The 14,326-nt window shown below is 62.4% G+C and overlaps 1 protein-coding gene across 1 annotated transcript in view; it reads right to left on the bottom strand.

Annotated features, from left to right (window-relative positions):
• Positions 1 to 13,981, bottom strand: part of COL5A1 (collagen type V alpha 1 chain) — a 100,158-nt gene extending 86,177 nt beyond the window's left edge. Inside the window, exons 1-3 of the mRNA XM_023521056.1 lie at positions 13,567 to 13,981; positions 9,400 to 9,613; positions 8,301 to 8,463 (exon numbers count right to left, since the gene is read on the bottom strand). Coding sequence (XP_023376824.1) covers positions 8,301 to 8,463; positions 9,400 to 9,613; positions 13,567 to 13,966 — 777 coding nt within the window. The 5' untranslated portion in view covers positions 13,967 to 13,981. The remainder of the gene's footprint in view (positions 1 to 8,300; positions 8,464 to 9,399; positions 9,614 to 13,566) is intronic.
• Positions 13,982 to 14,326: the final 345 nt, after the last annotated feature.

The raw sequence follows: 14,326 nt of genomic DNA, 5'->3' as shown, positions 1-14,326 counted from the left end.
GACCCCGGCTCACCCCGCCGTCTGTGGTCCACCCCCACACTGCAGCAGACTGAGCGCGGGGCCCGTGGATGGCCGGCCGCAGGGCCCTACGAGCCCCTTCCCCCGCTGGGCAGCGCCTCACTGCACACGCCTGCACCCCGCTAAAATCACTTTCCCACCAAATCCTCCAGTGGGTGGTTCATGCCCCGAAACGTGCTCGTTTGTTCTGTGGGTGCCTTTCTCTGAGGGCGGGGTTCTAGCCACCCTCCCCCCACGGTGGAGAAGGGAACCTGAGGCACAGATGGTCAGACTCCCCAGAGGTGCAGCCAGGACTGGCAAGGGCCCTCCCTGCCTTTGCCCGAGGTCCCGCCTTACGCTCTGAGCCAAAGGCAACCCCTGGAAGGTGCCCCTCCTGTCCCCAAGGATTCCTCCTGTTCCTGCTACAATAGCAAATCAGAGCCAACGAACTTCTCTCTGAAGCAAGAGGGCACAGGCGAGACTGTCCACTCCCGCCGTCCACCAGCCCGGCGACCCCAGACAGGACACAGCCTCTGGGAGCTTGTGTCCCTATCCAGCCACGGGGGACGCCGGCCTCCACGCCGTGTGGGCCGGGCAGAGAAACAGCTCCTGCGCCGAGAGGCACAGCAAGGCCAGAACCCTAACGGGCCAGCTGCCTGGCCCTGCGCGTCGGCTTCGGGCCGGGGACACTGAACACCCGTGCGGCTTCCGCAGGGAGCTCGTCTCCCCCTGTGCTGCTTCTTGCTGAGATAAACGCGACCTCAGGACCCTTCTCCAGCCAGGGGTCCCGCAGCCACCGCCGGGGAGTCCCCTCTCCCAGTGGACCCACAACCGAATGGGAACAAACGGGGAGCCCCTGTCCTTGACCTGCAGGAGAAGGTGAAGGGACGTGATGGCCTCTGGCTGCTGGCCTCGGGGGCTCTGGGGTGACACGAGGGAGCCTGGACCGGGTCCCCGCCCACAGCAGCAGCCTGCCGACCCGAGGGCTGCCGGCACAGACCCCGCGCACTGCCCCATGCCACCCCTGTGTTCCACATCGCCCGCCCACGGTGTCTCTGGACACGACTGACTTCTCGCCCCTGCCTTCGGGCGCCCGGACAAGCCCCCAGCCGTCCCCGCGGCCGCTCCAGGATGGGGCTGGGGGCTCGTTTCCCCTCTCGCCCGTGCCACAGACGCACGGACTAAGGCTCACAGAGGGTCCCTCTCCTAAGGGGCACAGAGTGGGCTCCAGGTCACCCTGGCAGCCCCTGCGGTTCCTGCACCAGAGCTGCCTGGCTCCCTGTGAGTTCAAGCACTGTGTCCTGTGCATGTGACAACCTTGGGCTCCCAGCTCCCACAAACGACACTGCCACTTCACCCAGGCAGCCCTCGGTGGGGACACGCACCGGCTCCACCGGCCTCGTGAACACAGGCTACACTTGGTTCTGCACCTTGATCCCCAGGCCAAGCCCTTCAATCTCTCGGTTTGGCTCTAAACGGCAACTCCAGACTGGGAGGCCCTGTACCTTGCCCTGTGGCAGCCCCAACCGCCTGCCCAGAGGAGCCAGTGCCTGCTGTGCTCACGCCGTCCCTCGTTCCCATGACGACTGTTTCCTCCCTCTTCATGCCTCGTTTCTGCCCCGGCCAGGCCAGTAGAGCTCTGCTGAGCTGCTAGAAGCTTCTACGACTGTGCTGAGCATCGTTATGGCCACTCCCCTTGGCCACCTCAACGCCTGGGAGCCGCTATCAGCGGTCCATCTTCCTGCCGAGGACAAGCTGGGCAGCGTGAGAGGCCATCGGCCACTGGGACACAGCAAGACGCATGTTGTCCTTGGCCCGGGCTGAGGCAGGAGCATTTTGCTGAGAGAATCCGTTCTGCCTCTTCCGATAACGAGATTCTATCCAGCCGGCACTGCTGCTCTGTCAAGGGGATTGCAGTTTTCGTTGGAGAGCTTCGCCCCCTCGGGGGCTGTGGGGACTGTGCAGACGGGAGATGGCCCAGGCCCGAGCGAGGGAGGCACAGCTCCTGCTGTCTCTCCTGACGCCTCCAGTGCCACCGAGTGCTGCGTCCCTCCTCTCTGCGGGCAGCCGGCCCCGCCCCACAGCCCCCAGAACCTGCCGCTCCAACCCGACGGGCCCCCGGGGAGCCGTGTGCTTGGCTTCTCCTGTGATTCTGCAGCCTTATTTTAGCTGGCGCACTTCACACTTGTAGAGGAGGACACGCGGATGACTTCAGGAGACACACGCTTCCTGTCCGAGGCTGCGGGAGGGGGGGCCGGCCAGCGTGCTGCCGGTGGCGCAAAGCCAAAGGAGGGAGGGCCCTTCCTGCTGCCAGCGGGCTCTGGCCGCAGCCTGCACCCCCGTGCGGAAGGCAGCCCACTGACTGGGACTGAGAGACGGGGCGGGGCCCCAGCTCAGCTCTTGGGGGACAGAGGGAGGGTGGCGGCAGGAAGGGCCGGGGCTCCAGAGGCCAGCACACCTGGGCTTGCATCCCAGCCCGGTGACACCCAGATGGGCCCCCAGAGAGATGCCGGGGTACAGCTTCTGCCCTGCAGATACGGGCAGCCACTCGGGTCGAGGCTGTGGGAGCATGGAGCCCGCCCGCCTCTGTGAACAGGAGCCCGAGAAAGCCTGCATTCCCCACGAGAAACGGAGTCAGCACCCACGTGCACAGGGCCAGGACGTGTGGAGGCTCAAACCACCACTGTCGCCCCAGCACAGCCTCCTCTATTGTACGTGGCCAGCTCAGTGCCCGGGGACACCAGGCCCCGCCTCCATGACAGGTCCTGACTCCCCGGGCGACTCCGCACACAGAAGCCAACTCGACTCCCCTGCTCGAGCTCTCGTGGCCCAAACGGACCACATTTAAAATCCACTGTGATCCTTTCGCCCGTGAGTCACACAATGGAAAAGCAAAGGCCCGGCCAGGCGCTCGCTGTCTCCAGCATGCTCGGGACAGAGAGTCCAACACTGTCCAGGCAAGTGTCAAAGAACTACCTCCACGTGGCCGGAAACCACTTCCTGCTGTCCCCAGGTCCCGCCTCCCCGGTCCCCCGCTGTGACTGCCCCCACTCCACACCCCCGCCGTCCCGTCCAATTCTCGCCTGCTCCTCCGGCCAGCAGCCGCTCGAGTGTGTCTAAGGCCGGTCTGCTCACACCCGTGCGGCGCAGGCCGTGCGGTGCCACAGGAGACCGAGGGCACCGGGGCAGGGAGGGGGTGGTCAAGTCTAGCCTCATCGGACTGGACGCTGATGCAGTGACTAGGGGACTAGTTTAGTGAACTCGGAGAGCGGACGCTTCATCCCAGCCAAGGGGCGGAGCGGCAGAGCCAGGGTCGGGGCCGGGCGGACAGGCCCGCCTCCTCCAGGGCCCATGAAGTTCCGTGAATGGCACGGGACTCGCATCCTCTGTCGACTGAGAGGTCCTGGACGCTGAGCTAAACAGCCCCGCCACAGACACTGGTCGCCTGGACAGCATGTGAGTGAAGCCACCCACCGTTCTCCCCCTCTGACTGGCAGAGCAGCGAGCCTGTGTGGGCCGGGCTGACCACGGGCATAGGGACACGCGCTTTGTGACAAGCTCCACAGAGAAAGGGGCGCAGACCCTGGCACTACCACACAGAGGGGCGAGGTGCTGATGACCGGCAGTGGCCTGGGCACTGGATCCCTCTGTCACCAGCTGTGGGGCTTTAAAAACATCACTTACTCTGTCTGGCCTGGATCTGTGCACGTGTAAAGAGAGTAATAAGACCTACCTCACGGAAGTGTCCCGAGGACTAGGTGTGACGGTTCGGGCACGACACAGTGGGCCTGGGACAGCAAAGCCCACAAAACAGCAACTGCCACCACCACTGCCACCATCACCGCCACCATCGACATCACCACCACCACCATCCCCATCACCATCCCCATCAACATCATCACCACCACCATCCCCATCACCATCCCCATCAACATCAGCACCATCACCACCACCATCAGCACCATCACCGTCATCGACAGCTCCTGATCCCTGACGAAGGCTCACCACCCTCCTCCACACGAAGGCCAGAGGCTCTGACCGCTCATTCTTTCACTTACTCAACCGGCTTTTGTAGAAGGCAGCCCAGGTGACCAAGTGACTGACTCCGCCTGGGGAGATCAAGGAAGGCATCCTGGAGGGGGCGGCCTTCGAGCAGGGCCCTGGGTGAGGTTCTCCGCCCTCGGGCACCAACCCCCCTCCATGCTGCCTTCCCTGTGCCAGGCTCAGACTCCAGGTGTGGCTCAGCCTCTGCTGGGCACAGTTCAGACCCTCGTCATCCTGCCACCTTTCTGGGTACGGTGCTGCAACACTGTGTCACACCCGTGGTCGCTAGTGGGCATGACACCCGCAGACCTCTACGTCCCACAGGACACGCCTCAGCCTGCTCTTGGCACCTGGATTTAGGATTTCAGCCTCCAGAACTGGGAGAGAATAAATTTCTGTCTTGTTAAGCCACCAAATTACAGACATTTGTCACATAACCCCACCCCAGAACACTTATGGAGACTGCAAAATCCCTGTCCTTTCCAGGGATGAGGGAAGGTCACTCGCAAAGTGGGCAGAGCTGAGACCCAGCCTCACGTAGCGGGGCAGCGCCCCCAGGAGAAGCACAAACGGACACTGAGGAAACAGCAGGCACGGGGTGGACAGGGTGCCTGGAACAGAGCCGGAAGGACCGGGCCCTTCCAGGTGTACCCCACCTGCCACTGGCCTGGCCACGCCCACTGCCCCCCACGAGGCCCCGCCCAGGACACGCTGTCTGCTGTGGGAAAGCCTGGGTGTGAGCTGCCCACCCTCGATGCTGGACCTCGGGCCTGTGACTCAGCCCTGGCAGCTTCCATGTCCCCGTCTATCAACAGGGCACATGGGCCCTGACTGACAGGCTATGCAGACGCCAGTCCCTCTGCTGCTCACTGTGTGCCAAGGTCTCCCATGGAAGTCGTGGGACTGTATCCGTGGCCACGCTGGCCTGGGCCAGGCAGGGACGTGGGCCCTGCACTCAGAACGGCCAGCACAGCTGTCCCACGCGGCCCTGGGGGAGGGGCCCCTTCACGCTGATGGCTCCAGAAGAACAGGGCAGTGAGGGGACCTGAAGTAGTGCCGGCCTCCAGGCTGGGGCCAAGAACTTGGGCGCTGGGCACTCCCACACCGGAGGCGCATTTGCAGGAGTGGACAGGGACATACTGGCCGTATCCTAGATGGAGCCGTGGTTCCCGCCGGCCCCAGCCAGAGCCTGGTTCCCACCATCCCCAGCCCAGGTCTAACCAGCAACACCAACCGAAAAAGCACATGGCGACCCGGGGAGCACCCGGCCTGTGGACGCCGTCACCGAGTGGGCTGGTCGGAGGGGTGGGGTTAGGGGGCCAGGGACAGCCCTGGCAGAGCCCACAGAGCTGCCCTGCCAGCGGATGCTCCGGTGTCTGGTACCCACCGCGGTGCAGGGTGACTTAGCCCTCCACCAGCTTCCCAGAGCCCTCCCAGCTCCCTCGGCCTTGGGACAAACTGGCCCTTGATGAGGAGAAGAACTGGTTGCCAGAGGAATCAATTTCAATGTGCCGGTCCCTCCACGTGGTTAAAGCGCAATGTCATCACTTGGCCTCTGCTGGAAGGTAAGGAGTCACATCACTTTTAATTCAAAAGAAATAAAAATTGTCTCACTCAAGGCAAGATGAAGCATGGTTGGGAATTTGAGGCCAAGCCACCCGACTTTATCATTGCCCTACGAAGGACAAAAGCGAAGAAAAGATTTAAAAAAAAAAAGGAAGAAAGATGGCCCCGGACCACTGAGGGGCTCACGGAGACAGGTCATATCGTCCAGCGTGCACACAGCCAACAGCCCGGAAAGGCCGGGGCCAGGAACACGTCGGCTTCGGAATGTGAACGGCTCGCGGCCCACGAACCCCACTTCCTGGCAGCCGCTCTCCTCAAATCGAATGCCATGCCAGAGGGAATGGCCCTCCAGAATTCTGGATGAATTCCTGGCCTGCCGTCTCCAGCGGAAGCCCGCCTGCCTCCGGCCGCCCCGGGAGGCCTGCGCTGCTTGTCGCAAAGATGAGCAGAGAAGATAGCGGGCTGTTCAACTGGAGACTCATCTCGTTTTGGATAAACTGTTTATAAATTGTTTCCGATACATAACAACAATAAGGACCAGTTAAGGAATGCTGGCCGTGAGCCACGTGTGTGCATGTCCCAACCCGCACAACATGGGGGAGGCACGGTTACTGTTCCCATTTGACAGATGGGGCCACTGAGTCTCAGACAGGCTGGGCAGACCAGCCAAGACCCCACAGTTGGTAAACGGTAGGGCTGGGAGCCCGAGCCGGCCTGCCCTCCCCCCCGCACGGGCTCCCCGTGTACTTGCGCTCAGGGCAAACGGCCTCTCTGGCTCACTTAGAAAACCGAAGAAACAGTATTTGCTTTAGAATCCTGATTTTTTAAAGATAGATAAAGCTTTTTTCTGAATCTTTCCAATAAAAGGCACACCGTGAGCACAAAAAAGGCGCTAGAAATTACAAAGATTTGGCCCAACACAGAAAAGCAACTGCACGATAAATCGATTCAAACCTGCCACACGCTGCCGGCCTCGGCATGTGTCAGCACGCGTTGGGATCCAGGCGTCAGCCCACCCCGCCGTCCCAAGGGTCGGCTGTCCCGGACACCTGCCCTGTACCAGAGCCCCAGGCGGGGCAGGACCATAGATGTGGCCCTCACACACCAGCACCCCAGCCCTCCCCCACTCCCACGCAGAGGTGGCTTTTCTGACCCCTCCTCGGTCACCCATGTCAGGCCAGCTGGGCTGCATCCCACATCTCCACCTGCTCCGACGCTGGACTGATGTCCCTCCCGGACAGCGGCTGACACTTGTTGAGAACGAGGAGGATGGGGTGATGGTGCACACCGCAGTCAACCTCATGTCATTTCTGCCACATCTTTCAGATGGAGCAGCCCAGGCTCAGACACATCAGAGCAACGTGCCCAAGGCCACCCTCAGTCCAAAAGAGCGCGGCCCGCAGCCCCGGGAGTGGCTCCAAGGACTTGTCTCACAGCTCTGCCCCATGTCCCCAGCATGGCCTACAGAGAGGTGGCTTCAGGATGTCACTCCTCCCGCGTGCTCAACGGCTCGGGGCCAGCTGGTCAGCCCGCCCTCCCCGTCAGGAGCCTCCACCGTTAAGATAACGTGGAGTAGTAAGCATGCGCTCTCTCCCCCGCGGTGCCCCCGGCAGGGCCCGGGGCCCCGTCGACACCTGCCCAGCGCAGCGGACCCCACTCATCAGGTGCAGGCACGGACCGGGGACCCCACCCCGGGCGTGAGCACTGGCGAAGCAGGGGCTGGTGGGGCAGAGGGCGGGCTGCACACACATGGCCGAGTGCGTGAGCAAGTCCAGGGCCTCACACTGGCTCTCGGGGACTCTGGGAGGAAATGCTGCCCATTTTGTCCTGACTCTGGGGACCCCCGGGAGAGAAGCCGAGAGCTAGGGAGCCCTCAGAGACCACCAGGCCTAGCGGTTTCTGAATACACTCGAGCCATGGGGTGAATCTCTCTCCATAAGCCCTATTATGTAAGGGCAGGAAGGCCCCGGAGGGTCCTGGCCGGCACCTGGCCCTCGCATGGGGAGCACCGGTCCCTGAAGTGCCATCTGGAATGCAGGCTCCAAGGCCCCACCGCAAGCCCACTGCCACAGCCCCTTGGGACTCGGGCCTAGAGATCTGGACTGTACAGGCTCCGGTGACTCCAATGCCCTCGCTGGGCACCTGCGGGGGTCACCTACATCTGGGCGCGGTTCACCAACGCTACCTCACACTGAACTCCGATCTATGACAGAGAGAAACGCAAACTCCGCGGGTTGAAGTGCAGGCTCCCAGGCCGCTCTGCCCAGCTCCCGAGGCGTCTCTCCGGCTGGGCACACAGTAGCATCCCTGGGTCGTGGTGGCACGCGCCCTCCTGAGGAGGCTCCACTCGCTGGCTGAGCTCTGCCCTCCGCATCCACCCAGCGGGCAGCTGGTCCTCATCCCAGGATGGCCCTCGGATGTCCGACACAGGAGTCTGCATGCTTCCACCAGCCTCGGGCCACAGCTCCCCGAAGCCCCCCATCTTCCCCAGCTGGTCCCCAACACCCCCAACACGGATGTTGGCCCCTTGGACGAAGGCGTCCACTGCTGCCCTCACGTGGCCCTCCAGTGCCACAGGCTACAAACACCCAGTGGGACAGGCACAGAGGCCTCCTCTGAGCAGCGAGTGCTCACCAGCGTCTGCCCCAGGTGGCGCCAGGTGGCACGTGGGACGGCCTGCCTTTCCTGCTTACCTCAAACACTTCCTCATCCAGGATCCGGGTGCCAAACACGATGATGCCATTGACGTCGATAATGGGGTGGTCGCTGCGGCCGAGGAATTTAGTGGCCTTCTTTTTACAGTCCAGGACCAGGGTGACATTCTTCTTGTGGATGCTGAGTGCAATTCTGTGCCACCTGTACAGAAACGGACAGCCCGGTGAACGAAGGGAGCGTGCGTCAAAGAACACCGAGACGAGTGGCCGCTGCAAAGTACCGGTGACCCGAGGAAGAAGTCTTAGTTCTCTGCAACCAGATACGTCTGGGCGCAGCTCCCAGCCACAGCACGTGCTTCGTGACACGCACTCCAGCTCCAGAAGCCTCAGACTGCTTACCTCTGAGACGAGCTCAGCTGTCTGGACCCACAAGCTCACGGGGAAGCCCTGGGCGCAAACTCTGAACCTGGAGTGGGCTCGCCAGAGGGTCAAGTGCAGGGAGACACGTGGTCCTGCCTCACACGGCCTGTCTGAACCCCCAACGGCAAACTGCAGGTGGCTGTACGCCAAGCGTGATGGGTGACAGTGAACCGAGGGACCCACGTGGAACGCTCAGTGAGAAATGCAGGGTCATGCCCTGGAGGTCTTCACTGCACGTGGCCTCAGACATGTTAGACATGTTAGCCACGTCCAAGATATCGTGGTTTAGGGGTGCACCCAGCACGATTCTGGAAAGCCCAGCCTCGTTTTAATATTCGTTCCCACATCTAATGACTCAGTGCCCTGGGATTCCTCGGGCCCTTTCTGAGTCAGGACAGATTGACCACGTGGCCTGCTGAGCCACGGGGGACTGACCACGTGGCCTTCTGCCCCTGACGCCAAGAGCAGCGCTGATGCACCCCAGTGCATTCTATAAAGGGCGACAGAGGCCCGGGGAGAAGGGGACTCCCAAGAGCCACGGAGGGCGATCCGGGCCTGGGGCCTGGCTCTCGGGACTCCAGGCCCAGTGCTCGCTCCCGTCGTCCACCTGTGGGCGTCTCGGCAGCTGCTGCTGTGCACACCCTGCTGTCACATCCCCTGCCTGGCCAGTGGGACCCTCCAGACAGGGGGACTGAGCTGCCCAGTGGCGCCCACTTACTTGCCGTCCGACAGGTTGATGCCCCTAAACAGAGGGTAGTCTTCCGGCCCCGGCTTCCCCGTGTGGTCCTCGTACAGGAAGACTGGAGAGCGGCCCATCTCCAGGCCGACCTGCTGGATGCCCTGCTCGTTGTAGATGGAGACCAGGAAGGCCTGGCTGCCCTTCTTGGCTTTCACAGTGCTGAGAATGGAGAAGTCCTCGGGAAATGTGGACGCTGGAACAGAGGACACAGGTCAGAAGGCAGTCGGGAAGGCCCCGACCGTGGCCCCCACGGCTCTCTGCAAACGGGCCGGCTCGGGGGCCTGGCAACCCTGCAGCCCAGGGCGGCCCGCAGCAAGCCATCAAAACAGTTCAAAGGGAAAGGAATCGAAAGACTTCAATCTAAATCAGAAAGAGAGAGAGAGAAAAGGAGGAAAGAAAGAGAGGGGGAAAGGAAGAAGGAGAAGCCTTGTCGTGCCCACAGGCCCACAGCACAGGCCAGAAACCCCCGAGCCCACTGGAAGCCGGACCCGAGCAGCTGGTCGTGGGTGCCCAGGCCTGGTCCCTGGGCCCGCCCTCCGCTCCCCTCGTGAGCGACAGGGAACCGCGGCCCCCGCTCCCCATCGATCCCAGGTGTGAAGTCAGCAATCTGCAATTCTGCTGACAGCCTGGGGGCCAATCGATGCAGTCAAGCCAGCCAGAACCGCTCAGCCCACATCGACACACTGCTGGGCTGGCCGGGAGGAGGAGGAGAGGCGCCCAGAGGTGGCGGCGTGGACACGCTGAGCGGGGACGGGGCGGGGCCTGCGGCTGCACCCTCACGCCCAGTCCTGCTGCACAGAGCTGTGGGTCTGGCTCGGGGCCCGGGTGAGGGAGAATCCAGTGTCAGAGCCGCTCCTGCTTTAGAACAGCAGCAAGGTCGACCAGCTGGCTGCGGAAGGCCAGGCCCAGGAGGTGGCAGAGCTGGGTCTGTGCCTCTGTTAGGAAACTGTCCATGGGTGCCCTCTGCTGGCGGAATCATTATGCAGCCAGGCCGCTGTGCTTCTGGAGGTTGGAGCAGGAGGCAGAGCTGAGGACGAGGGAACCTACAAGGCCCCCCAGCCAAGGGTACCCTAAGACTTCTGAGGGGTGGAGGAGAAAACCGCCTGCTGCAGCCTCTGTGGGAACTGGGGTGAGGGCGAGAGGGACCACTGCTGCTCCTAACAGTGAAAGCAAGCAGACCCCCAAAGGCCAGCTCGCAGGGTCGTGTGATGTCTTGAGGGTGAGACGGAGGTGGCTGAAATGTCCACCCCATGGGCCAGAATCCCCGACAGGTGCTGACAGGTGCTGACAGGGAAGGGTCTAGGCGCCCAGCCAGGCGTCGGCACCTGTGTTAACGAGGTAGACCGCGGGTCTGTTGGCTGCGCTCAGTGCCATGGCCTGGCCCTGCCCCAGGGGGACAGTTCAAGGCCCCCATTCGCCAGGGCTGGGGACAGCTCCAGGTGGCAGGTGGTGATGGTCGGCGTGGTCATCATCTGGGGAAAGGCCACTTTCTTTGAGGATCCGACTCCGCTGCCTTCCATTTCCAGATGGGAGGCCTTTCTTTGGGAAGGGGTTTGCTGAGGCCATCTGTTGTCACACAGCCATCAGCTTCACACTGTCCCTCAAATGTTGTTTGCGAAGGGGGCGTGGAGGTCACAGCCTTAACTGTACCATCCATGGAGAGAGCAGGATCTGCTGTGCAGGCCCCAGGGGGAGCTCCCGGCCATAGGCCAGCAGCAGGACCTCGGTGGCCCCTTCCGGTCCCTGGGGGATGAATGGGCACCGAGGGGCCCAGGGTGTATTTGACCTGAGGCATCTCAGAGCTCACCATGCACGCCCAGGGAGGACTGCGCGATTGTCGTCCGAGTTGGTGACTTCCTGGCTCTCGTTTCGAAGGGTCACCTGACTCCCCGTCGCCCGCTCATGACGATGCCAGGCCACTGCTGTCACTGCCCCGTCTTACAGATGAAGAGCGGGAGTGACAGCACCTCCTCATGTCCCTTCCTTTTCACCTCGGCCGAGGCCCCAGGGCGCGAGGCACTTCGGGTACACAGGAGCAGCTTAATAAGTGCATGCGCTATTCAACTGGATCCTATCAGAGCCGACGCTTGCTGCACAGGGTGCTCTGCGGCACGGGGCTGATTCTGGAGCCCAAGGCCACCACAGAGAGAAGACCCAGGGTAAGGGCGAGGGGGCCAGGGGACATCATCGTGTCCAACTCCTGCCTCGAGCCTGAACAGGGAGTCTCGGCCACCCCGAAATCACCAGGGGGGACAAAATAGGGAAAAGACCCCGATCTTCGGCATGAGAATGGAGGAAGGGCTGCCAGGCCCTCGGCCTTGCTGTGGCCACCTGACCTCAGCGTCCTGTCCTCTGTGCCTGCCCAGCAGATACTGGTGTCTGTGGCACAGCCGGACACGGCCACTCCCCGGCAGAGGGACATTGGAGCAAAGCCACAATAGGCAGCATGTCATTCAGAGGCTCTGAGAGAGAGAGGGGCCAGGAGGCCGTGTTGTCCCATCGGATCCTGGTCCACGAAGTCAGCGTACTGATCTACAGGGTGCCCTGTCGTGCAGGTGCCTGACAGCACTCTGGGACCCGCAGAGGGCCCCAGACGTCCCCATGTCAGCTCAGAAGCAGCACATTCATGCGGCTCCAATGTCGTTGGTGGCCCATTCCACCACCTGAGCGACTTATGAGTCTCGCCACAAAACCGTGCAACGCGGAGAGGATGCAAGGACACAAACCCCAGTGAGTCTGCTGTGCCCGTGACCCTGAATTGGGTGACAGGGATCAGATTAAAGTATTTGTCAGCAAAGCGACTACTGGCTCCCTCCAAGACAGGACACCCTGTTTCCACAGCAGAGGTCTTTAACGGACATCGGGCACGCAAGGCACGGTAGTGCCTGTGGTCAGGGGCAGCCGGTCCCCTCGAGCCTTTCCCTGACTCTCCCTAAGACCGGAATTCTAAACTGGGGACACGGGGCAGAAAGTGGGCGATTCGGGGCAAAGATGCAAGTGAGCATTCAGTGACGATGGTAAAAAGTGTTTGTCCCCAAGGTTGAGACCTGCTCCTGTGGGTGCATGAAAACGAGATGCTGCGGGGAGCTGGCCAGGGGCCCTGACAGTGACCTCTATCTGCAATGCTCCAGGCCGCACGTCGGAGCCTAGAGTGGCTCGGTGCCCGAACATGGGCTTCTTAAGAGATCCGAAGGGACCTGGAGACTCTGGGCAATCTCACCAAAGTGACATTCCTGAAACGGGTGACCCGGCCTCTCAGAGACAATGACAAAAAGTCCTGACGGATTTACAGGCAGGCTGAGAGGGCCGTAAGCACAGAGCCGTGGGAGAAAGGTTTGGGGGCGCAAATGCAGCCCCGAGAAGTGTGTCCTTCAGGGACCCATGGGACGTGGGACGAACAGAGAACCATTACTCGTCACATTCAGGTCTCCAAAAAGATGGGGCGCAGCCTTGTAATAATAACTACGGGTTGCCTGCTAAGGTGAGTTCACCCACCCTCGACCCTGGGCCCTTTCTGACCTGAATCGAGAAGAGGAGCTCGTTTAGGGCAGGGGAGAGGTTCTCAGCCTCCCACCTATTGACTCAGGTCCAGAAGAGCCCAGAGCACATTTAAATGACAGGTGGCGGGAAAGGGGGTGTCTGTCGCATGTCGCCCCACCGGCAGGAGGACAGGGACAAGCAGGATGCGGCGTCTGCGTCTCGGCTCCCGCCCTGAGGTGTAATTAAAAGACTGTTCTCGTTCAAAGCCCACTCTCTCTGGCCGGGAGTCCTGCGTCCCAACGCCACTGGCCCCAATCGAGCTTCTGTCTGGAAGCGCTTCCTGCCCCACGACCCCGAGGTTTGCCGTAACCTTGTTCCCGGGACCCGTCCTTCCTCTCTCTGCATCTGGAGTCCTGGCAGCCCGCCTGCAGTTGGACGTACGCCTGCCTGGGGCAGCGCGGGAACAGCGAGGCCCGCGCACCACGTTGGCGGCGGATGCTGACGGCCACCGTGCCATTGCCACTGGCGAGCCCGGACCTGGCTCACTGGAAAGCCTCCCACGTGTTCCTCCCAGAACACATGCAGGCTGCAGGCTCCGGCACCGTGCCCTGCGGGAAGCGGGCGCGGGGAGATGCCCACGGCCCCGCACGCGTGCGTGTCACTCACCGGGGTACAGCTGCTTGGTGGGCGCGCTGAGCTGGGCATCTTTCGTGACTCGGTAAGCCACATCCGGGCCTTTGGAAGATCGGCGTGATGTGCAAAAACCCGTCGTCTTCGTTATTCCGTCAGGCAAGTTGTGAAAATCTAGAACCTTCAGGAGATCTGCCGGCTGAGCTGAAAGGACAGGGGGAGTGCGGCTTAGCCTCGGGCCTGCGAGGGGCGCCGGGGGCACACGGACCAGAACCCCACTCAGCCCGCTTAGACGCCGCGGCTCCCGGAGCAGGGCGCCCGCGTTGGAGCAGCACGTCCAGCTCCGCAGCCCGTTCCCGTGCCCGCTCCTACAAGCAGGAGCGGACCCCCACCTGCTCTGCCGGATGCCCCCAGCACCCCAATTTTGTGCTGACATCCTTTCCCTCCCAAGTCCTCAGCGGGCAGTACTGTGCGCACCCCCACCCCGGCTCCTAGACACTTCTCTCGTCAGCATCACAGGAAAACGACCCCAAACCTAAGCCGAGGGGCCGGACGAGGCCGCGCTGCTGAGGGAAGCTGCGTTTCGTAGGGCCCCAGCTTGCGGACGGGGGGCTGACAGCGCAGAGATCTGTCAGGCAACTTCGGGGCACCTGTGCCTCCCGCCTGACTGAGAACGATGGCGGGGCATGCCACTTACACCATCCAGTTCAAACGGGACTTTCCCACGGCGGCACCGACTCTGTGGGCCCCGGAAGACCCACGCCTCCACGCAGGACAGCGCAGAGATCTGTCAGGC

Source organism: Pteropus vampyrus, unplaced genomic scaffold (assembly GCF_000151845.1).
Source record: "Pteropus vampyrus isolate Shadow unplaced genomic scaffold, Pvam_2.0 Scaffold289, whole genome shotgun sequence".
Taxonomy (NCBI): domain Eukaryota; kingdom Metazoa; phylum Chordata; class Mammalia; order Chiroptera; family Pteropodidae; genus Pteropus; species Pteropus vampyrus.
The sequence above is the reverse complement of the archived record's forward strand: the minus strand, read 5'-3'. Positions and strand labels throughout refer to the sequence as shown.